At 40.6% G+C, this 24,254-nt stretch overlaps 2 protein-coding genes and 1 long non-coding RNA gene across 5 annotated transcripts in view; 1 reads left to right on the top strand and 2 right to left on the bottom strand.

Annotated features, from left to right (window-relative positions):
* The window catches only part of LOC111261536 (uncharacterized), an 88,795-nt gene extending 82,472 nt beyond the window's left edge, over nucleotides 1–6,323 (bottom strand). For both annotated transcript variants that reach the window (XR_015311583.1, XR_015311582.1), the window contains exon 1: nucleotides 4,824–6,323. This is a non-coding gene — a long non-coding RNA (uncharacterized LOC111261536). The remainder of the gene's footprint in view (nucleotides 1–4,823) is intronic.
* Nucleotides 1–21,502, top strand: part of LOC111261529 (uncharacterized) — a 292,892-nt gene extending 271,390 nt beyond the window's left edge. The window contains exons 5-6 of one of the 2 annotated variants that reach the window (XR_015311560.1): nucleotides 19,112–19,213; nucleotides 20,059–21,502. The gene's annotated coding sequence lies outside the window, so the exon portion shown is untranslated. Of the gene's footprint in view, nucleotides 1–19,107; nucleotides 19,214–20,058 lie in introns of both variants that reach the window. The other variant, XR_015311559.1, reaches the window with a different exon arrangement.
* LOC111261537 (putative elongation factor 1-delta) lies at nucleotides 20,966–24,087 on the bottom strand (the record flags this gene model as incomplete). The annotated part of the gene is made up of 4 exons (XM_022835114.1): nucleotides 20,966–21,864; nucleotides 22,200–22,416; nucleotides 22,686–22,731; nucleotides 23,620–24,087. Coding segments are annotated over 4 exons (1,044 nt in total), but the record flags the coding sequence as incomplete, so codon positions are not given.
* Between the last annotated feature and the right edge of the window lie 167 nt (nucleotides 24,088–24,254).

The following is a 24,254-nucleotide window of genomic DNA, read 5'->3' as shown; positions in this document are numbered from 1 at the left end:
ATCGTTATGTTACGTAAGGCGCGCTTCCCTTAAGAGTCTATAACAAATGTACATGTTTAATTCAGCAGCCTGCTGGTATGACATTATGATCAATAATAGATCAGGCGATTTGCTTCAACTTGATGTCATCATTCTTATTGAAGTTTTACACACATGTTTTTCACGTTATAGTCAGAATATTGATTATTGTTACTATTACTATTATTTATATGGAAACCTATATTGTTGATGTCGCCGCTCGAGTGACGAAAGCGTACGGCACATGTGTGGCCTCCTTTGCCTTTGAACCCTCCACAACGATTCCCAATGTTATCTAAAACCGGTACAGATCTGCTCGGCCTTAATCCAAGCACTAAACTTGAACTCATTGCGATTGCTCACCACCCTGTTGCATGAATTCTGTCATCCCTTTGTACCTATCCTTGTAATTTGAATGCGGTTTTCTCGTCGTACCCCTCCGACCTATTCACCTCAGTAACCTCACTCGGGCGGTTCACTTGCCTGGATTCAGCTATGTATGCTATTTAGTCATTCTGCGATTCTATGAAAAATGTCCTACAAGCTCTCGCTGCTGCTAAGCTGCCGCTACGCTACCGTTATCCTGTGTTTGCCTATTACGGCTGATTCGTGAGCTCAAGATGAAAGTAAACCTATCCAAATGTCATTTAAACATTCGGCCATTCGAAAACTACGCTATACGCCGTGGTGGAAAACCAATTTTTTTTTCTGCAAATTCTATTTTATGTCTCCTGCGTTGCTCCGAAAAACTAGGCAGCTTCCTTTACATTTAGACGTGCGCTGAGTTATTGTTTAGTTTTTCTATGAGGAAATTTTCGAAATTAATATTTCAACTAATATATATATATATATATATATATATATTAATACATTTAGTACAACTAAATCATGTTTAACTTCCAGCATAAATTGAGCTTTTAAATTATCGCCATCCCCAACCTTAGCCATGATAATACCACCAATGTTGTTTCTAAGACTTCGAAGGGAAACGGGCTATGTTCCAGATTGATGTATAATGATGTGAGTAAACTTGAATATTGGCTGATTTAGGCCAAACGCAGAGGAATCGTTAGGACAAGCTACATTTCATACAGCATAATTGATTTTGCTGAGTTCCGCGGCTTCGCAACGTATGAAATGCATAAACGGACTGTGAGATTAGTTATCTGCTGAACGCTGTCAGCACGTGCTGCTTAAGGTTGGTAAGGTCACCTTGACCTACCCTATGTCGTTCTACCAATTAAATAAATAGTACTTAATAACTGCTGTAATGCGAGGGTATACAGATTGTCTGGTATCTGTTTAACGTCCATCGATGGTTCGATTATTGTTGAAGAAAAAGACGACCTCCACCGAATAAATCCTGTCAGTCTCGGAAAGCCTGACAACGTTTGGCGGATGTCGCAACCGTGTCACTTCCTTTACCAACGAAAAGGTTTCCTATGTAACAATACCTAGCACTACCAGATCTACTGGACACTGAAAAGAAAAGGTAATACTTTCAGTTCACTGATCAACGGTGGTCACCTGCCGTCACATACGATTTGCCAGCCGAAATAGAACAGATTATTCAAGAGTCAAAGCGACTGCGACTAAGATTCTATTTCACTGTCTATATTATTATTTATGCGGTATTGAACGACTGATTATATAGATACATTTCTGCATTAAGACGTACAGTGTAACTTTGATCAAATTTTCATCTATATCAGGCTCAAAAAGTCTACAAAATCCTATCTTAATATGCCTATCTTGAATGTCCCGGATATTGGCCTAAATCACGATATTTCACTGTATATTCTTCAGCACAGCCTCGATTGAATCTAAGTCGTATGGTTACGTACAGGCTGTCCTTTACTGTCATCCTCCCTACCCCATTATTGCTACACTTATTTTTACAGAGAACTGATATTTTGAAACACAGAAGTGATATACAAATTGCGCTTGTTCCGTGCAAATACAGGTTTTGGCCGTTGTTTTAAGATCGCTCCTAACGGCATGAGCTTTTATAGTCCTTCAATATATGCCTTGTGCGTATACGCTTTTGAACATGAAGCATATATCGTGGGATCTGTAAAACACAAATACCGTTTATGCTGCGACAAAATTATCCAGTTAATTCGAATCCTGAACGGTATCGCAGTACATGATCTGAAGGTCTAGCTTTTCAGAATAAAAAGTCTTACAGAAAAGCTTATTTAGCTTTTATGGCAGCGAGCTGGTTTCTGTGCACAAGGCGTGACGGCGTTTTGACCAATTCTGATTTATAACACAGTATGTTGTTACACATATACTGGACTTAGAGAGCAGCGATTTTCTTTGTAGATTTCCAGCTGCTTATACCGGGGCATCTGCTGCTTGTCTTGTAAATCTACCCCAAAAATAGAATGTCGGCAGTGATGAGACAGTGAGATTCAGTTATGAAATATTTCGTGCCAGTATAATTTGGGTTAACGGCCCTTCTTTTTCTCAATAGCCTACATAAAGCATTCCTCAGAAAATAAGGATAAATCAATGCTCAATCAGCGAACCAATCTGTGTTATCTGTGGCTGATTTCACGTCTTGTTGTTGCCTGATTGTCTATTCCTGGACAAAAATGTCGCCTGTGTCTGTCTGTTAGCGGAACATTTTACACGGCGACCTTTAGACGATGACCGTCAGCGGACCGTCTAGCTTCACCTCACCGTGATAGAAAAACATCCATCAGATTGCCACGGAAAAAAGTAATGCAATTTCTTCTTCCTGATGAGACGACGGGACTGCGGGCCTAATACTTACTCCATTGTTACCTACGGCCTAAAACTTTACTAGTTATATAGAACTTCCTTAATCAGTCAGTCGGTCAGTCAATAGCTCGTATATTTTCTTAAGAAGAGGAAGAACTGTTAGCACCCCAAACACAGAGTGAACATGCCCGTCTGTGCTGCCATGGCCACCGTTTATCGTTGTTCTCTACCACGACAACAATGGCTACAAAAGCAGAGGTAAGCCACGAACCTCTATTGAGAGACTGTATTAGTGGGGTGTGAGTTTTTTCATGGATCTCCTTCACTCATCCCTTTATGCCTAGGTTCTTTTGTCTTTGTCTACAGCCTATCATAGAACTACTTGATACCTAATGTATTGTAGTACTTTCGTTTGTTAGTCTTTATATTACTTATGCACGTATTTTCTGTATCCAGTTCAAAAACATTTAGAGAAAATCACACATGAACGTATAATGCTTTCACAAGCAACGTGCAGCTCGTCCGGGCTGGCAACCCGTTCAATTTATTCCCATCTGTAACATTGGGTGCCACTTTCTGGGTAGACAAGCAGCCGCGGTGTCGACTCTACGACGGTTACAGCCTGAAGGTTGAAACCATCGAACGACGGTGGTAATTTCACTTGATCTCTTTGCGTTGTTGCTGCTACAGTCCGAGATGTTTTTTCCCTCGCGCTGCTTTAAATATTCGTAGGCTATATGGTGTTGTCTGACAAACTCTTGCCCACGGCTGTAGCACTAGTCGTTATCGCAGCAGTTCATAGAACGTGACATATCATTCATTAGTTCGAAGCGTTAAAAACAGGAATCACAGATCTCATGAAGACAACGTTACGAAGAAAGCGGTTGAATTGGTCGGCATTCGCAAACAACACAAACTCCCATAGATGCGGATAGGTAGTGGAGGTATGAGAGTGAATAAAGTAAGGCAACAGACGAGGTCCAAATACAAGAATAGCGCGAATTTAACGCTAGGAACAGACAGGGATTAGATATGGAAAAACAAAGTTCGCAGAGCGATCGCAGCGAACGAGTGGAAGAACTTGCTCATCTTCTGCTGCCGTGGCGAGTTTTCAATCGGGCAATCGCGTTAGTACCTCTTGCAGCCGCTTCTACTGTGCGAAGCAAAGCGTTTTCCGTAACATAGAGACGAAAATGGACACGGTCGACGAAACTGCATCTGTCCATAACACGAATAGAGAACTGTTGATCTGAGAACTTGTCATTATCATTGAGGTCGGAGACCTCATCGGCATTCACAATGAGAACCACATTAATAACACCGATCATGAAAACATCAAAAGAAAACTTCACGCAGTGACAGAACGAACGGTACTAGCCAATTTACATTTTACTACTATAACACAGAAAAAACGGATTGTAATGTCGAGTTATTTATTACGATGTTCGGATGCTGGATGTGCCCTATTCTATTTAAGCTATTAATTGCCGTCTGTCGACCTATGCTAAGCAAAGATCGCTCCCAGCAGGAAAAACGGCTCTGAACATGTCTGGTTTCCATCTAAACTAAAAGACAGAAAAAAATCTTCCAAGGTATAACACGTAAAGTATTGCCATTTCTTTCAACTATTCTTTTCGACGATGTGCGTCAAATTAGAGCAAAAAATGCTATCTTTTGGATAAGTGAAACGATCTTGAAAGTTAATGACCCGAAATTGGGACCATGAAAACGTTTCGAGACTTTCTCTTAACGCTAATACACATAGTTCCCTAAATTTGTACTCTCTAACAATTTGGTAGTAAGCGGACTTCTGCTTCAGCTCGCGCAAAAGGTTCACTAATACCGTTTCAGAAAAAAAAAATTATTACAAGTTCGCACGTTTACATAGGTTCTTAAACACGGTCAATAAAGATTCCATATACCTCGAGCGCGGATGTGCAGTTATATAGTCAATGAAACTTTTTCCAAGTTTCGTCCACCCATAAGGAAACTGCAAACACACATATACTAGGTACCGGACAAATGCGCTCAAATACTGTATAGGATAAGTTTAATTGGTCAATAAGCTACTTACTTACCGCGTGTTTTGCGCTAGTCCTGTTATTGTCGCATGGTTAGCTTTCATTGCAATCTGACGTTTTGTTTACTGTCTCTTGCGCGCGAAACGTTGCTGACTTTGCGATCGTTCTTGTTAGTTGTAATAAGGTTACGTTCGTCGTTGGCGTTTCTGTAATGACGTTAGCGACTTTTGTCTTTGTCGTTGCCACAAACGTTGTACGTTGCTGGGTGTCGTTTCTGTTTTTGTTCCCGTCGATGCCGCCGCCGCCGCCGCCGCCGCCGCCGCCGACGCTGTCACTATTTGTTCCAACTAGCGTTATTCCTGAATGATATCGCCACTCTTTTCGGCTTGTCCTTGTTTGGGGTAATCCTGAGGTCTGCTTGATCCTCATCTACATGAAATGGAAGAGAGTGGGCCTCGCTCGCTGTTTCTCTGTTTCCTTCTTTATGCTTCTATATGATAGTTTCTGTTTTTATTTTCTTTCTTGCCTCTAACTAGCTCGCAGGGTACGAACTTTATGAAATTTACTTTAATGTACTTTTTAGCTGGATAGAAGAAAACAGCACTAGTACATAGAATGCGAGCAAGTGTTGTAGTTACACTAGTGCTGTAGTTCTAGTATAAGTAACTTCTAACTTTCTCACTTACTTGAATGCCTTGGTGCCTTTTCGAACTATATTTCTGTGCAACTCCTTAGCTCACTCTCACGTACTTCCTGTTTGTTTCCGACGTCCCTGTTCTTGTTTGCTTTCTAACAAATACAAGTAACACTATGTACTTTTTAAGGTTCGTAGTCCCCTGGAGTCGGAGGCAGTTCGGGGTGCGACGTCTTACGGCAAAGTTATTTCACCTTGGCGCCATTGTAACAATAGCTGCAGTAGAAGTAGTAATAAGCAAGCATTGACGGCAGTGAATTTAAATAACAAATGAACTGATTATTCTATTTAAACTATTTTTTTGTCGTCGAGTTTCTCGTCTGTTTTCTGTGGCTCCGCGAAAAGTTCTTGTAAATCTTTTAGCCGCGACTTGATATCATCGCTGGGCTTGTTCGTTCGTCTCTCACATTGTATTCCTTTGATGGCGCTGGCCAACTATAACGAATAAGTAAGGTAACCGTATCACTGCGCAGTTATTGTCATTGAAGTCGTTATTATTTATGGATAATTTGTTGTTTCCTGTTTCTTCTGCGTTTCTTTGTTCTTAAGCTCGTCGTTGCTGAAGAAAAATTACAGAAGTGGTTGTAGCACTACGAAGAACTACCTCAACACTGAAAATTTTATATATCTGGCGAAATCACGAGCTGCGAATAAATATATGCGGTCATATGGAGTTTGTCGTTGTTCGCACTTTAGTCCCGAGAGGCGCGCTTAGGCCCCTACGTGTTGTAGGACAGCCTAAGCCCTCGACAGCAAGGTGAGCTCACTCAAGCCCGATAGGCCAAGCTCGACTGATGGCCCGGCCCGCGCCTCGAATCTCACGGGGAGAAACAGGGAGAAACGAAACACCGGACTAGAGCAGAGGCACTACGGAACGGCGCTCTGTCTGCTCCGGAGGCTGCTCGCCGGCCGGCCGGACGGAGGTGCGCATGCGCAAAGGATGTATTCCGACAGTAGTTGGCAACCAGCCGACAGTCAACGGGCAGCGACAAGCAAAGCTTCCCTCCCTCCCTCCCGACCTGCTAGCTTGCCTGCAGGCCGACGTTTCAAGCAGTGCTTCAACCTATTCCCGTTGTGCGCACAATGGCGCACACCGCCGGTATTGATGAACAGAGTACAAGACAGATCAGAACAGATCTCATCTTGGCTTTATGCAGTCGCAAACGAACAAAACTGGAATAAAAGTTAGCAACTTCCTGCATTGCACGGGTTCATGATATCGCAGAAGCAAAAGGCCGTGGAACAAGCGCTACATCAATTCCGCGCCGGCACAAACCAACAACAGCGGCAGCAGCAGCACCCTTACTACCAACTCAAAGTGCTGATACTACCGTGGCTGCTACGACGATGCCAACAACGCGTCCGTGCATTACAACAAAAAATAGGGGGTGAAGGGTGGAACGCGATGACGTCAGAGGGAGGAGAAAGAAAAGATCTTGGCAGACACTTTCTCCTTCTCTTCCCTTCTGACAAGAAGTTTTCCAGCATGCGCACAACGGTTCACTTGCGATCGACTACCGACTACATCTTTCCCTATAACATGACAACTGGAAATATGTTCCGATTAATGGAAACGCGAAGCGGTAGCAGGGAACGCATGTTGGACCATCATTGTCCCTGCTGTCATCATCGTCGCCATGGTCGTCGCCACTGAACGAACATTAGTTCAATCAGAAGAATCACAGCGTGGCGGTTGCAGCAGTCCTTTTCTGCAGCGACATCTTTTGCTTATGTCGCATCGTTGCCAGGTCCTCTGTGTGCGTGCCCGTTACCTCGGTCGTTTCATCGTAGAAAACGAGCATACTCAGGCATAGTTACATGGCGAATAATAATATATGCATGAAAACGAGGACGTGAAGTACGCTTCCCGCTTACCCAACCAGATAGCTAAAGTAGATGAGTACGACGATGCTTACACAGACACACGACTACATAGGCCGATGAACCAAAACAGGTAGGCGGGAGCGCAGATGAGTCGCGCGTGGGTGGAGATTTCGAGAGAAAGAAGGTGGAAACAATCTACATTTCTACCTCCTGCAGCTGCACTCTGCAGTGCAACCCACGGGTCTACCCCCTGTCCGGCCCGTATCGGGGTACCCGTACAACTGGCACGACCACTGGGAACAAAGCAAACGAAAATTGTATATATATATATATATATATATAGAGGCTGCCATAAAAAAAAAAAGTGAAGCTGAGCATAGTTTGTTTGTAAACATTTAGCCATCGCCGAAAAATCAACGAGCCAGGAAAGAGGACGACTGTTACGGTTGTCTCTGTCGCGAAGCCTCCGGCTACTGTTGTCACTGTCCACATTATTTAGTTACTGACTTGAACTCGAAGATGCGAACTTAAACGACATTATTTTCTTAGAAGTCTCACGTCTTATTTTTCATCAGATCCTCTATGTTTTACTTCGTTCTTTACGTTCGGTATCGCCGTTAGGCATGCGAGGAGGCGGTTGGCTCCCAGCGCGAAACGAAGTCCGGCCCTGCCCCAGTTCGAACCTACACCACAGTGTGTCCCTCAGGTTAGCAAGCAAATGCTTTGCCCATTAAGCTATGACGGGAGCCTCTCATTGGACCCTAAAAGCAGCTTGCTTTTCTATTTGCCGCCCCGCTTTATTGGTTAACGTTTGAAAGGACTTCAACGCAACTGCTATATCAGCTTTCATAGGCTGGTTTGGCACCAGTCGGTAGCTTGAATCCGGGCATCCACGCGAATGTCTTTTCAGAAGAGAGCGTTGCTGGATGGGTCGAGAAAACTGCTAGCAACAATGCCGGAGGCGCCTATAGAGACTGTTCGGCTAGTAAGCCGAGCACGCGCGTATCTCATGACTTCCTAAAGTAGCGCCCAAAAGATCCTCGACATGGAAAATTTTGAAGCACCCTGGGCCGGGTGGGGTTCAGCTAGGGAAAAATGATACTCACATAGAGGAAACGTAATAACGTTTCCAAAATTTCAAACGACATATTTGCCATACTTTTTGTGCCCTCGCTTACCTTACATTGTTTAGGATTGCTGGGGTCACCGTAATCAGTGTTTTCACTGAGCTCCGTTTATCTGAACAACATTTACCTCGTCTGGGCAACGTGTGCGGTTTCTTTGCCATACTTCTTTTTCGTGACAGCCCCTAATTCTTGATTCTTTCGAAAGAACACCTTGATGTTCATTATCGCGTGTTACAATCATCCGCTTCCACACTTGTCTTACAAATACGTCTGTTTCTAAAAGAGTAACTGAAAACACCATCACGTGTTTTTATATAGATTTTATGCGTTTAATAATCTAGTCACTTGCTATTCGTTCTAGCTTCAGGTAAGGTATACGCCGTGGAGCTAAGCCTGTTATTTCTGCATTGGCTGATTCTGCTCTGGCTCAATAAAGCTAGTCGTGTACTATATTGTATATTATATAGGCTTGTGCCAGCGACTTTTGACCCTTTCAATCAGAGACTGATTTTCCCAAACTGTCGCAGCACTAGTAAAATATAGGTATCTATTTGGATAAATCTTATAGGAGATTGGGCTAGAAACAACCGGTACTTTTAGTAGATGCAATCAGCATGGTCAGAGGGAATATCTGAAGGAAAACTGAGCTCGGAATTGGGTTCGGCATCATTGAATCAGATAATTTGGCGGGTATCTCCGCAAGACGGACAGTTTTCATAACGGGATTTGAATTCGGATTACTCGGTAATGTCCTAGTGATACACATCCCTAGGGCTATCGCGCTTTGTGTGCAACACCAAAACAGATAGAAGCGACTGTAGATTATTGACTAGTGATAGCGGTCCTAAATTTTTGCGTTACACTCCTTTAAGGACAATCCGCTAGGTGCGACATCACTAAACGGGCCTAAAAATAAGCAGCTGTAATATAAACTGCAGATAATGATTAAAATACCCTCTATTTAAAAATACACCCACTAGTGTCTTGTTCGATTCAATTTTCCACTTACAGGCCTTATGTATAACAGGGAAGTCTGACTAAAAGAGGCTTGTCAAAATCGTCGTTGCCTAGTCAGTAAACAAAGCATGATTGATATGTTTAACACGTTTCTATAATTACTTTTGTATTGTTTGTTCATCTTCTGCACTTCGATAATCCTACTTTGAAATATAGGAACAGCTTTGATTCAATCAAAGGGACACCAAATCGAACAGCTAACTTGATTTAGTGTCCATTTGACCGAATCACTTAGAAATACGTTATAAATTAGTGAACTTGAATCTCTTGATTGTAAATTCGGCCCCAATGAAGGTAACACAATGTTCCCAATGGAAGCAATGTTCCCATTTTCAAAACTAAACATTGATTTCAGTTTGTTAAGCGTCTCGCTCACAGAAAACGTTAATGGCAAAAGTTGTGTCAGCTTCTATTCCCCATAAAGCCGCGTAGGTCCGACATAATGGGCAATTTTCGAAAATCTAACTGTTTTTAATGTAACAAGGGCAATTCGAATAGTATAGTGAATACGAGTGTTTCTGTCTAATGGTTATCATGTGTCGTAATCAGCTAACTCATCTTTGACCATCAGGTGTACCTCCATCAAAAAGTGTTAGCGGTGAAAAATTGAAGCAAATATTTTTTTTGTATTTAAAAAAAAAATATGCTATTTCAATCGATAACCGTCTGCCGTTTTTTTGGGAATGCTATAATTCCGTCACTGTGGGACTTTTATGCAAGAGGTTGTGTCGCCTTTGTGCGTTTTAGCGTTCTTCCATCGAAACTAGATTAAAGCTATTGAGGAAGTTCAGCAAAAACCGGAGGAACTAATAGTCTGATTGTGCAAAATTCGGTCTGTGCGGGGGAAACAATGGCTTACTATTGTCGTCTTGCTAGCTGTTGACAATAAAGGTTCGCGTCAATCGTTTGACCGGTCGGCAACGGCTCATCCTTCTACTCTCATCGAACACATAGCATGACCGCGTTTGGCGCCGGTCTGGGCATTGGGTCGACAGTTAGTGGGGCACGTTTTTTCTCATTTGCGTACGATTGTCGCATGTAATCAACTTTTTATATCTATGATCGAACGTTTTTGAAACATCATTCCATTTTTATGCGTAGCGAATTTCGCAGACGAAAATACGGCCGAGCAAATCACTTTGCGGGTGGCATGTAATAGTCGTGCCTCTACTGTAGCCAGTCTTTGTTAAATGGTTGAAAAGTGCCGCGGTGGTTTGCGTTTACTTCCTCAATAATATGATGGCTACTCATGCCCAGGTCCTGACCCACTTTGCCACTGATTTAATCTGCTTTTTCCATAATCGAGCACTACAACCAACGGTTTAAATTCTTTAAACGAAACTGACAGAACTATCTTTAAGTCATTTATTTCAACAACGCATCTTGATTACCAACAGCGCATAGTTACTATTTAACTATGAACCTTCATGCTTTCATCGCAAATAAAGCGAATTCTCGCAGAACTTTTATTGATTGTCGAGGCTATCTATCTGAAGTCTGAACGAAGGCATCATAGCACCTTTAGAACGTCTACTACTGTCAGATTAAAGCAACGCTGAAGCAGCTCATACTAGCTCAAATAGATGACTCTAAAATCACCTATTTAAAAAAAAAGAAAAGATGATTTATACATTGTCGATAAACCGATATATCAAAAAATCCCTGAGTGTATCGTATGCAGGAACCTTTTGGGTGTTCCGCTCTATTTCTAAGCACTTTTAGCGATTTAGCTGAGTAAAAAGCAATTCAGTTAGTGCTGTTCCTTGCAGATATTAGGTAAGTCATACTATATTGCTGATATATTCTTTGTACATAGGTTATTTATGTGTATGTTACAGACGAGTTAAAGCCTGTTCAAGCACCCAATCAGACGCCATTTTCATTGGAAAATAGCTCGTAGTATATGTTACATTTTATGCTATGATTTCATGAATGCAATTGTGACCTTGGAACGAACTTTGAGATATAAGTACAAGTAAAGGGGTGGATCTTCAATCATGCAGATAAGGGGAAAAAAATTTAAATGGAACGGATTAAAATAATTATCCGGTTTCGGAAGGTTTATAAGATGCTTATAATAGCTTAATGCGAAAGCCGAATCGTATGTGAGAGTTCATGGATTCGTAAAGATCCTTGATCTATTATTAACAGACCACAGAAATAATACCAATTCCTTCACTTTTGGAAGCTGGAGCCACTGAACTCTGTCGGACACAGCTCCGGACAGCAAGCCCGGCAGCCGTTTTTCGCGAAATCATACAAAATTTGAATAAAACACCGCCATTGAGAAGCATTATCGGTCAAGACTCGATGCTATTTAGTGATTTATCGCTTGTGTTGTTTTATCCAGACCTCTATTGTAATTTAGTTCCGAAATTCGAAGCACCTTCGTTTAATGTCCGTTGTGCATGAAACAACGATCATACGCACCACCGCCTCTTTATTAATCATTATGTAAACGTTTGATAATAATGTAAGGAGTAGATGCGAGCTTTCAGCCTTACACCACTATAAAGCGATCAACAGACACACAGTAGTTAATAATGCATAATAAACTGATTCGTTTCTGCTATGTGTTAAGAAACAGAAAAAAAAAAAGGTAAAATAATGTTTTTATATTGAGTCGGTACAGGTAGGCAAATTAATCCTCATAACGGTAATTAGATAAGATCGTTTGATTAAATTCGTTTTACGCCACATTTGGCCAACTGTCAATATACAATCTATACGATTCTTTGAATGCATCGGACGCACTAGGACATATAATCTTTATTAGAAAGCCTGGAAAAACATCAATTAAATTAAAATTACCAGGTCAAGGACATTGTGTAACTACACAGTAAGTAACGTTCGTGGTACAGAGAAGCCGTACTAGTAGCGATGACGTATCAGCGGACTATAAAAGGAAGGCTGTTTTCTGCATAGTCAACACAGGTAAACAGGTATGTTCTTAATGACTACTAGAAAGATCCTAACTCTAACGCCTTACATGCGTATTAGATCGAGCTGCGTCAGCACATGTAAAATTCGAGTTCTCTATTTATTAAAAAAAAAAAAAAAAAGATAAAAAAGAATCTAGTCGACACGGTGTAATTGCGTCCACAAACTTTTTATAGCCACCAACTAAGCCATAGTTGCTAATAGCTTTTAAATTTCGCCAACGTCAGCGTGGGTCGTATATAGAGAATATTATATTAGGTTACTCGGGCCTACATGACAAGTCGAGAAAGTTGGGTCACATTAAAATTATATAAAGTGGAATAATGACATCTTGGTAAATGTAAGGTGTTCGCTCGCTCCCTTACTCCAACGCTTCGGTGGGTTCACAACATCCGTACACTCGCGGTTTATCGACCTAATTTTATCGATTAGGTTAGGAAAATCGTCGGTAGAATACGCTCCAAAGCATGACTGAAGTACGGCAGCAACTAGCACGTTATCGCTGTACGTAACTCCGCAGTGTATTATAGACTGCGTATGCCAAACACCCATGAAACTTTTCAAGAGTTCGATATCTAGCAGTATTAGATGACACTGACTCGTGGTATCAAATGTTCTTTGTATCCATTTCAAGTAGGGGCATGAGCTTACGCCTGCGTTAGTCATCGCTGCCATCAGTATGGCTTTTCTTCCGTTAAATCCCATTTTTCCATCTGATTTTCTGGTCGGCGGCACAGGAAGCTGGTTTGGTTTATGGCGACGGCGTGTTTCAAACGGCTCTTTGCCTGCCGATAACACGGCTGTAGAATTGTCCCTATAGCATGAGGCACGTATATTCATTTACCTTGAATTCATTTTACGAAGAACGTATTATTGTCTTTTTTTTAATCTTTAGTGTCGTGTTTAAGACATGCCTTGAGGAATCCCATATCAAGCTGACAAGGAACGCATTGGCCGTTGTCCATATCGTTCAGAAACTCATTTGCCATACAAGGTCTTAAGAAACGGTCACCCCCCTGTAGCCTTCAACTTCCTAATTTCTGTTTGTAAAATAATTGCATGAGTGACACACGCTAGAGTATCCCTTGGCCGGCGTTTCTACCAACCCCGAACAAAGTTCATCAGCGCTTTTATTTTTAAGAACGAGAAATGTAATCATCAAACACTGAATTTCAGAATTAAGCGATATTTTTATTTATAATCTAATTACCCCATGATAACACCCAATAAGCTTCTACTCATAGGTAACTAAAGACTCGATGTTCTCACTTGTTGGTTTTAAGGTCTAATGATGGAAATTTCAACAGTTCCGGACAGCCCGATTGAATAAAGAATTATTTCATTCTTTAATATCTTAGACAAGCAATCCCAATGAGTCACACCCTTTGAATTTAGAATCACGTTCCAGCTTTTAGACGGTATTAACAAGCCTACCGGACACGAAGTAGCGCACGTAAGAGCCCATAAACTGCAGAAATTAAAGGCGAAACCAAGTGGTCAGATATTCGGTCAGAGATTCAACCCATACGTCCCGGTATAGATAGCACTTTTTACGTAGGCTTTTACGCATGAGCGTCCGCACGGCATCAAATTTGATTATTATTATTTCATTTATTGACTACGCCGCCTCGCTTTAGCTGTGAACTCATCATCAGGTTGTACGGCCTCATGCGCCAAATACCGTCCCGCTTTTCTATCTTGAAAAGCGCACCACCTTGTGTAGCCCATTGGGCATGTCAACGGATATTAAGCAAGGAAGCTTCCTAAAAACTGTTCACTCGAATTCAGCGTTGGAGGATAGCAGCCCTGCCTTCGCTGCAATTGCTTTCTACAGAAGCTCTATGTGAGGCTTCCAGAAATAAGATATCATACCGAGAGACTGAGAGTCTTTGAAACAATGACTTCTCTCTGTTTATAATCGTATTTCACTATAATACATTGCCCTTCTCACAAAATCGAAACGAAGATTGATTAAAGTTAACGAGATTAATGTACAAACTACTCAATAATTGAGATCGTGCTTTTTCAAATCAACGTCAAATAGATAACAAGGAAAATTGAATGAACAAAAGTACTTGAGCAAGCAATATTTCTCCAAATGAAGTCCGATTTCGACTTCCTGACAGTTATCAACTTCCAGTTCCCTTACAAAAAACTCTGTTCACACCGACCAAGCGTCCTCTCATATCTAAACACAAACGTATCCTCGGATTCATTCATGTAGACCTGGTAAATTTTTTTCCACCTTCATCACGCACAATTGTACGCACCCTGTCCTAGATGCCAAAAAACTTGTGAAAACCACAAGCCAATGTTTTTGGTCGTATTGATTATTGCTATTCGCTGTGACATTTAAGTTTTAGCATAGACCTTAAGTTAACAGCCTTGAATGAGTGGTAAAATAAACATTTACGCCTCAACAGCATAAGCAAACCTTGGTGTATCTGCTGTTTACCAATGCGATTCTAACCGGTCTTATTGGCATTCACAGATATAAAATAGCACATGTAGAAACATATAGCGTATTTGCAGGAGCTGATTGGATGAACTTAGTAATGATAATAAGCTGAAATCAATCTCTTCGTAAAGCCCTTATTTTCTAAAGCTTTAAACCTACAATTAAAGAGATAGCAACCAGAATACCTGTTACACCAGAGATAACTTATCTTATGCGTAATTCATACTAGTGTTGTCACAGAATAAAAGTAACAAGCTAAAATGTTACATAAAAATGACTGAAGCACGATATAAAGCGAGTAATACCTTTTTTTTTTGTAATAAGATACTAAGTTGGAATAGAAACTCAAAATACTTCGACGAAAATTAGAAAAGTCGACTTTTTTACCTGAAAAAATACTGCTAAAGTTCTCTTTTGGTGTTCTTAATTAATCTTTGGATGGGATAATAGGACTCATTTTTAGAGTGAATTTAGAAAAAATTCAAATAATATATCTACTGCAGTAGCGTTAAGATAGATTTAGACCTTTTGGTGGCCATATAACTTGATTTTTTGCTTGGCAATAAAATAAAAGTCGATCGTCACAGGCCATTGTAATCTGCCGTCGTCGACACCTTTCGCGATTCATGTATACGCTTAAAGACTACCACCATCCGGTAAGCTTACTTGCGCGTTACGGAAAAACACAATAGAAACTCGATTTCTGCAGAATCTATAACAACAGTCGTGTGACCGCAGTGGCCATCACTAGCAAAGAATGTATCATTCATTTATAAATATATATAATATTTTTGATACTAAACCATGTCCGTGATACGTACGTATAATTATGAATTACAGTAGACGCAGGCAAACTCTTTAAAGGTTTCAAGCGGATTAGGTTCTACACCTCATTTGATATATAAAATCAAATATTCATCGAATTAAAACAAATGCTTCCCTATGATTGTGAGTCTGAATTTGTTTGGTAGTCAAGACAAACGCAGATGGATGTTAAGACACACTTTTTTTCTAACTTAATAAATATTCAACTGCGTATCTGAGTTAGGTAGGCTACGTCATAAATGAATCAAGTTAGTGTAACTGCTGCGAAATAAAAGCTTATACTGTTTCTTTGTTTTATTGCACCTGTGGTGTAGTATACTGGGACTAACGTTCAAGTTTAGGCAGGCATCCTTTTGTGGCAGGAATGCGTTTATTCCATATTTTCGATACCGGAAGAAAACTAGTTCATTATAGAACAAAACAACAACAGACTCATAATGGCAAAAAAACAACGCGTATTTTTTGCAATTTGGGCCAAGATTAGTTATTACACAATGTGTTTTCATGTGGTTCTTGAAAAATTCGATTCCCAAGAAACAGACTGGATGATTCTCAATAAACCTGTTTTTGTTTATTTAAAGAGCTCAGAAATAATCAAAATGGCCCAAAAAGCTATTTTTTAATACACTAAAATATTGTATATAGAAATTAGCGATAGCTTTGAAAAGCGTAACACCAATTAAGTCGTTCAGATAACGATTTGTCTTCTTAACACTCTTTGCGCTCTTTTACAACGTTTGTACTTATTGGTCGTTGTTAGTTTTAGCACTTTTAGCCAAGTTATCAGTCCGAAATTTAATTCCGCTGGAGGTCTCTGTATGTAGCGTGTTCGAGCGTTACTTCAGTAAGTTTGCATCTAGCAATGTTGCACGCTTCCTAGAAAGAAGTTACTTGCGGACTAAAGAAGGAAAATGACTAGTGAGTGGTTTACGTGGAGACACAATCGCGGTAAATAATGCTTATATGGGTTAAACATGGCCGTCAGGAACGACACTTCTAGCACACGAAAAAATATCATTGCAGCATCTGTTCAGATAAACTATTTATGAAAAAAAAAAGTCGAATTTAGATAACCCTATGTGTTGTAGGAAAATTGAAACTTATTGTACCTTATTTACCGCTATATCCAGTTAACTTTGATGCTAGCTCACTTAAGAATAAAGAAAGTATTGAACTGAACTGTTTCAATGTCAAAACGCTGAGAACGAACTCACAGTAGATGCTAGTATAAACTGATTTTTCATAGATTTTCAGTTTGTTTGATTGAAAGATGGGTAACACGGCTTTTGGCCCTCGATCAAAACGTTTAAACGGAAAAGCGTGACATTGCCGTCACCAGACAGGAAACTCGGGACGTGGAGAATATTATACATTATTAATATAAAAACAACTGTTCAATGCCAGGTAAAAGTGCTCGAATCTACAGAAGGTACCTTTGCATAGACCTAGGGCGATGTTGAAAGGAGTGGCTGTCTGCTCAAATGCCCTCTACTCGGACTTTAAGTCATGCCTAAACCTTCCTATCTATGGCTGGTCGTTGAAAGATATAAACGGGCCAAAGCGGGCCAACCAGCTGCTCATTAACGAAACCAAAGTACGATCCTTGCTTAAAAGCTACTATCTATACTTTTACCAATCGTCTTCAAAAGTATTCACGTATTTTTTGTGATTTACATGAGGTGCGTAGGATGTGCCCTTGACTAAGCTTCAAGCAAAGACCCCTGCTTTCTTCTATCCAAGGCCTTTGCAGTCTAAGCTATTGCCTTAAACAAAAAATAAGTCTTCATATTAAGTGGGGTGAATCAGCTGAACTCTGAATACTTTACTAAAACTGGCTCGACTGTTCGGGCTGTAATTTTTTCCGTAGAAAGATCGGGCCCGCTAATTCAAGCTCTTTCATGCGCCCTTCGAAACATGCGGCAGTTCTTCATGGCTGAGTTCGTTATTTGAAAACGGTGGGAGAGAGAGTATGCTCGATTGGAGACGTAATTGATTCAATCCGTTACGCGACCAGAATCATTAACTGTTGTAAATGAAAAATGTTCTGCTTTTTTCAAAATTGAGCTCCCAGAATTAGACCTTTGTTCGATTTATTTTATTTGATGATTTCGTACGCCAAGGTCGGTAAGTAATACGCAGATGATGAGAAAGTAAAATAATCTACTTTTACAAATTGTTTTGCTGTACGAAGTGTTTGTTCTTTCAACGTACTTTCTGCAAGTGGGCCGTCTCAACTTAAGATGACATATAACTCATTCTAACATCTCTGTGAATTTGTCGTTGTCGATAATTGCACCTGGCAACACATCTTTGTTAATGACAAGTCGCATCGATTACTGAAGTATCTAAGCATTGTCTCTAGATGGAGTAACTCCTTGAAAGGTTCTGTTTATGCCCAAAGTTGAAAAGGAGCGGGGTTGACAAATCTGGCCCGACAATTCCTTTTGCGAACAGTTCAACGATTCAACAACACAGAACCGGGTCCAATTTGCGCGAACTTTATAGCACGAAATCTACCACTAGCAGCTACTAACTTTACAGCTAATTTAAAAGAATTACCCAGCGGCGAGGGGCTGATACGGACACATCATGTCGGCTTCTTTATGTAACCTCAGAATATTTAAATACATTGGCGCGCCTTCCGCTGGTAACGTTTCTCAGGCTTGCGACATCCTCATGGTGGTTGCAAATGCCCTGCTAAACACCACCTATATGAAGTGGTACTATTTCGACGTCGAAATCTTCAAGTAAAGGACAAAAAATGAAGTTGTTATATATATATATATAAACGACAATGAAAACAGAAAAACAGTATCAGATCTTATGAGAATGACTTCGTAAAAACCTATATTTATGTTTGCAAAAAATATGTAGGTAGAAGTTACATTCGAAATTAACTTGTAGCAAAAAAAATTAATGGGATATATTCAAACTTGAAGTGACAATGTTGTTCCAACATGTTTTTCACAAACTTTAACTATAACTAGAAAAACAGTATGCATTTTTTTCATTTAGTAATTCACTGTTCATGTTTATTGCTACATCACCGTATACTTACGACACCACTTCAGAAGATAATTGATGAATATAATCTATTGGCCATCGGCCAAAATCATTAGACAAAAGGTCTTCGTGGAAACGGGGATTAGACATGCCAAAACTCGGTCTCTCGACCTCAACGGTTCAGTTAACCGGCCCTAAGAGTGAGATGTGAATAGGCTGTGACGGAAAGGAATTGCGCTCGTAAATCTTACCTCTGAACACCGGAGCTTCAAGCACGCTCCAAAAATCGCCTTATCTCTGATTCTGAATGCATTTAAATGCAGTCAACTATTCTATGAAATATTACAAGACTATATGTTTACATAATCACTCAACGCTAGAAGGTATGGAAATGCTCGATTATTATAATGTAGATACTACTAAATATGTGTTCTGATTTGTGGCCCGTCCTAGCCAGTTTACAGGAAAATCAATGTTTCTATTACTATGAGCGGAACTTCACCCTTTATCGAACAACTCGAGATAACCACGACATATGGAAAGCCTATGTAGAAATTTGGTAAGAATCTTAGGACGGACATAGGAAAAGTATTTACCACTTTTCAATATTGTTTAGTAAACTCTTTCTTAGCATAATACTTCCAATGTCAAAGGCATTAAACTTAAGTAAGAAAAAGACGAAGTACAGCCACGTACGTAGATGACAGGTTTAGAATGGTCTTACATACTAAAATGACTACAATAACAAACGATTAAAAAAATTCAAATATTATTTCATTCATAATAAATCCCCATTAATTTGCAGTACGTATAAGCATTTTATTTAATATTTGCAAATCAAATTGGTTCTAAGCGTATCGCATCAGAAGTTTATCCTTTCATTGAACTGGAAAAACTGTATCTGATAACATACTTGCATTTCACGCGCCCTACAAACTGATAATTGCGCTAACTGTAAATAATAATAACGTTACGACAATGACGAGGATGACGCTTCTGATGACAATTATATTTAATGTTCGCGCACCATCATCTTGAAAACTTGGGTTCTGCTGCTCAGGATTTGAGAGATGCACCATTCCTATTTTTACTAGCTCCGTCCCTTTTAGCAGGTTTGATTTGCAAAGCAAAGCAAAGATATTAGAAAGACATTTACCTTCGTAACGAAATAAAACCTGTGGATCGTTTGGAACAGTTGAATGTTAAGGTCTTGCCTGACCAATTAATACTGCCGTTAATTAATAGCTTTTAGTTTAAAGTTGTAATAACGTCTTGATTTGATAAAATGCTTTCGAAAAATGCGCGTGGCCTATAGATATTTCTCGATTGATTCCGGAGCTAAATTCACTTTAGCTCAGACCAGTCTGTCGCCACAGAGTCTTCTCAAACAAATTATGTTTACAGCTGAGTCACACATCAGGCGTGGAAGAAACCGACCGATCGACTAGGACTCAATCGTCATGTCTTCGACAGCAACGTACCAGTATGATGCCATCATACCTCTTTCGTGAAGGCGAAGCCACTACCAAAGACGAATAGTCAAGACCGTGTTGGGCAGGCTACCATTAAAATCTTTATTATAATTCGAAATTGTGCTTCGCTTAAAAGTGGAACATTTGAGCAGCTTAACAGGAGTGTTAATATCCTATTATTCGCAATTACTAAATAAAGCTTAGTTATCGACAACGAAAGAAAATCACCTGCGGGCTGTTTCGACTCTGCAAAAATCATCTTCAGATGAATCGTATGTATCCTAGTCAAGTCCGTAAACAAAATACGTGTATATCCACATTTTTCTGACGGATATACCTATTTGGTACTTTGCTTTTTTTAGATTGGCCATTATTTTGTTGTGATCTTGTTCGGTTACGTCGGAGAGCACGTGACGAAAATGGCAATGTCCATATTATACAATACCAATAGATACTACTCCGTGCTTTACATCAATGTCGCTCTCACTGGAAAAACGATTTGAATATTCAAGGCGTGTAATTATTCTCGACTATATTGTCTACCAGATTACTGTAGAAAAATCGAATCATCGAAGTTGATGATCGGAAACGTGCGATAGTAACAACCGGACCACTAAAAAAAAGTGCTAAAAAACATTTTCGGTGATTGATTTTGATGTTTTTTTGGAAATAAATAAAGTTAGAAAGGTCATGACCCTTAAAAACGCAGATTGCAATAAGCTAGTCGTTTACCTTGTCATGTCAAATGTCGAAGATCGCTAAATATTGCCAATTAGTTACTCAAGGAACGTTTTTTTTTTTACCAATCAATGGTTTTGTTCAACAAGGATAATAAAGCGTTTCTGACAAAAAGCTTTTTTTATTCATAGCATTCAAGTGATTATCGTTTGAAGTAATATTTCTTCAATCGCCAAACCGCTGGTTCACACTAGATATCTAACTAAAACGTAAAATCAGCGATGTACATAAAAGGGGTCCTTATTTTAAAAAGTTTTAATTTTTTCGTCGCATTCTTTTTAGCAAAAATTTCTTCGTTTGCTGGATCATCATGAAGAGCAGTTTTATTTTGAATTAGCTGGTCATACATCTCCTTCTGAGCTTCGCGCTTGAGTCAGTTGCTCGCTCTACATTTTTAAACGAGTTATTATTATAATGAGAGAACATCAGAGAATGCCAGGAGTGCTTGTAACCATAATAGACAAAGCTAGACTTATCCAACTGTGTCTGACCATCTTGACGCACCTGACGAAATGCGTCAAGAAACATTCGTAGTGCTTACGTCTTTTGTATTTTGTTTTTTTCTTGATTTTTTTTTGATTGCTAAAGTTGCATTTATGTGGTCAGTTAAGTGGTGGATGTCGAATTTGTCCTATTAACGGTTATATACGGTTGCTTGCCGTAGACAGACAATTTGGCCTTTTCTTCTTAAATCTTGTTGAAGGCGGCGATGTCGACGGATTGAATGTAGTCCTCGAATTCGGTCAGCTTTTCTGTTAGTTCGTCGATAGAAACTTTGTCGTCCTCCACGACGCAGACGACCTGTAGTTTGTTAATGCCATAACCGACCGGCACAAGTTTCGACGTTCCCCACACAAGTCCATCCATCGCGACTGATCGGACAGAGTTCTCTAGTGCCTTCATGTCAGTCTCGTCATCCCACGGCTTGACGTCTAAAACGATTGATGACTTAGCGATAATAGCAGGCTTCTTGGCTTTCTTCTCGGCGTACGCTTTCAGCCTGCGAAAAAACATTTAGACGTGTTTAATATTGTAGAAAAAAATCACCGTATTCTATCTCAGACTTGTACTAGGTTAATTTTTCTTACAGTGACCTTTTTACGACACTGCATGTACAGAGAGGTATGCTGGTACTGCATGTTTATTGGTAGCGAAGGTTCTCTTTAATAAAGTATACAAATTACGGGTATAGGATTGCCATTGTCGTTCAGCGTTAAGTTCATTCGAGATTCTCAGTTATGAAAGTCTGCAGTTACATACCATAGAGCACAGAGGTTCACCCCGTATAACTCAGTGAGAGAAGAGATAACGCTATGTTAATGCGCTTCTACTGACCTTTCCTGGCGGACCGCATCGGCTTCTTCATCATCGTCGGATACAAAAAGATCAATGTCATCGTCATCTTCTTTTACGGGTGCCTTTGGTATCTCTTTGGCGGGTACGGTGGCGAGCTTTGCGTCAGCTCTCTGCGCGGTCCCACATGAACACGCCTCTTCGAGAGTAGACATTCTTAGTTCAACTTTCTTCAATGCATCGACAAGGTAGTCCACAGCTGAAAACAGGTAAAAACAACAGTTCCACGTAAGCGTCATACGATATGATTTCTGTCATTTTCTTTTATTTTCGCTCTCCTAGCGATCTAGTTTATCCGAAAAAAAAACACTGAAGTGGAGGCAAATGTCAAATCGTGTGCACTGCACTGCTTAGTCTATAAGTAGCTATCTCCTTACGAAACATGTCCGTTAAACATTCAACCGGTATCGAACCCCATTTTAATCGAATTCTTTTTACATAATTTAGCATAAAAAAATGGAAACTTACTCTTCCTAAGCTCCTCTACTTGCTGCGTCGTGGCCATATCGCCGCCCTGAAATCGTCGTATTGACAGAAGTTAACAAAATAGCACTGATATTCGAAATGGTGTCTTAAACATAATTCAAAGCAACAAAAAAAAATCAAAAGTTAACCAAATAAACGAAATAGTATTTTCAAGCTAAATAGAACGTCGAAAAATTGAGCCAAATAAAATTAATTTTCAATTATTATGCAACTGCGTGTCGCCATTGCCACGATCTCGATATAACGTAAGCATCTAAATCAGCGTAAAATCTAAATTCATGCGATTACTAACTCAACTGGGTACACAAGCAACGCAAGCGCTTGATAGAAACACAAATCCGATACGGCCAATAACTGCTTCCAATCGAACCAACCGGCTAACTGGAATACCTGAGATATCACTAAACTGAACGGAGTGAAAATGCATAGAAACAATCCCGCTTTCGAGCATTCCCGGTTCGACCGCTAAATGACAGCGAAAGAAATGAAAGTACGTCCCTGACTATCGAGAGAGTGTCTTGTACTTGAGTTCTAATCAGCTGTACCGGCCCGCAGAAAGAAAAGCTAAAAGGAACTCAATAAGTTTAACGAAACGATGCAAATAACAACGCGCAACAAAAAAAGTGCGATCTGATTACATTGAACTCAGTTGTTCAACGATAATGGCTGAACCAGAACCGAACCAAAATATAGACGAATACGTCTACTGTTAACGAAGTCAACCGATTGATGCAGGACTGTGGGCAAGAGAACTCAAATAACCGATAACATTTAACACCGCCCAGAGCAGTTTGGTCTCAGCGTTGAAACTGCCAAACCCCCATCCGCGAGAGAGGACGCCGTCTGGCGGCGTTTTCAGCTGAAACTGTGACCGGCGCTGGACGTGCGTGTGTCTACTTGTTCCACCTTCTCCTACCCCTTGGGCCCGAGGCGGCAAACTGACGTTCGAGGCCACGGACATGCTTCCCGGTGACACCGATTGACAACATGAACTCGGGCGCGCCGATTTCGAACGTTTTCGTCGGCTGCGGTTTCGATGTCGGCGCTTCTTTTTAGCATTAGTCGGCAGCGGCTGTGGGGTTGCGACGGCTGGGCACGAATTGGCGTGACGGACCACCGAACCAGCGCGGGGTGGTTGAGTGCAGCCGGCGCAAGGCTGCACAGCCGCCTTCGAGTTGCTATTGTTGTTAGATACATGGGTTGAAGGTGCCTGAGCAGCACGGCAGGAGCTAACCGCCTGGACACCACAAGCTGATGACTGTCTACTGATAGAAGTAGTGGTGGCAGTAGTAGTGGAAGGGGCGGAAAGGTTGACGGTAAAGGAGCTGGCAGATTCGTTACTCACTGCGAGCGATTCTCTTATCTGCTGTCGGGCGCCGGCAATCTGAGCGGAGAGAGGTGTCGAACCCTTTGGGACTATTGGTGCTGCTGCTGTTGTTGTTGTTGTTGTTGTTGTTGTTGTTCCTGTTGCTGCTGCTGCTGCTGTTGTTGTTGTTGTTGTTGTTGTTGTTGTTGTTGCTGCTGCTGCTGCTGTTGTTGTTGTTGTTGTTG

Source organism: Varroa jacobsoni, unplaced genomic scaffold (genome assembly GCF_002532875.2).
Source record: "Varroa jacobsoni isolate VJ856 unplaced genomic scaffold, vjacob_1.0 scaffold_565, whole genome shotgun sequence".
Classification (NCBI taxonomy): Eukaryota; Metazoa; Arthropoda; class Arachnida; order Mesostigmata; family Varroidae; genus Varroa; species Varroa jacobsoni.
This window is presented reverse-complemented; position numbering and strand designations above follow the sequence as displayed.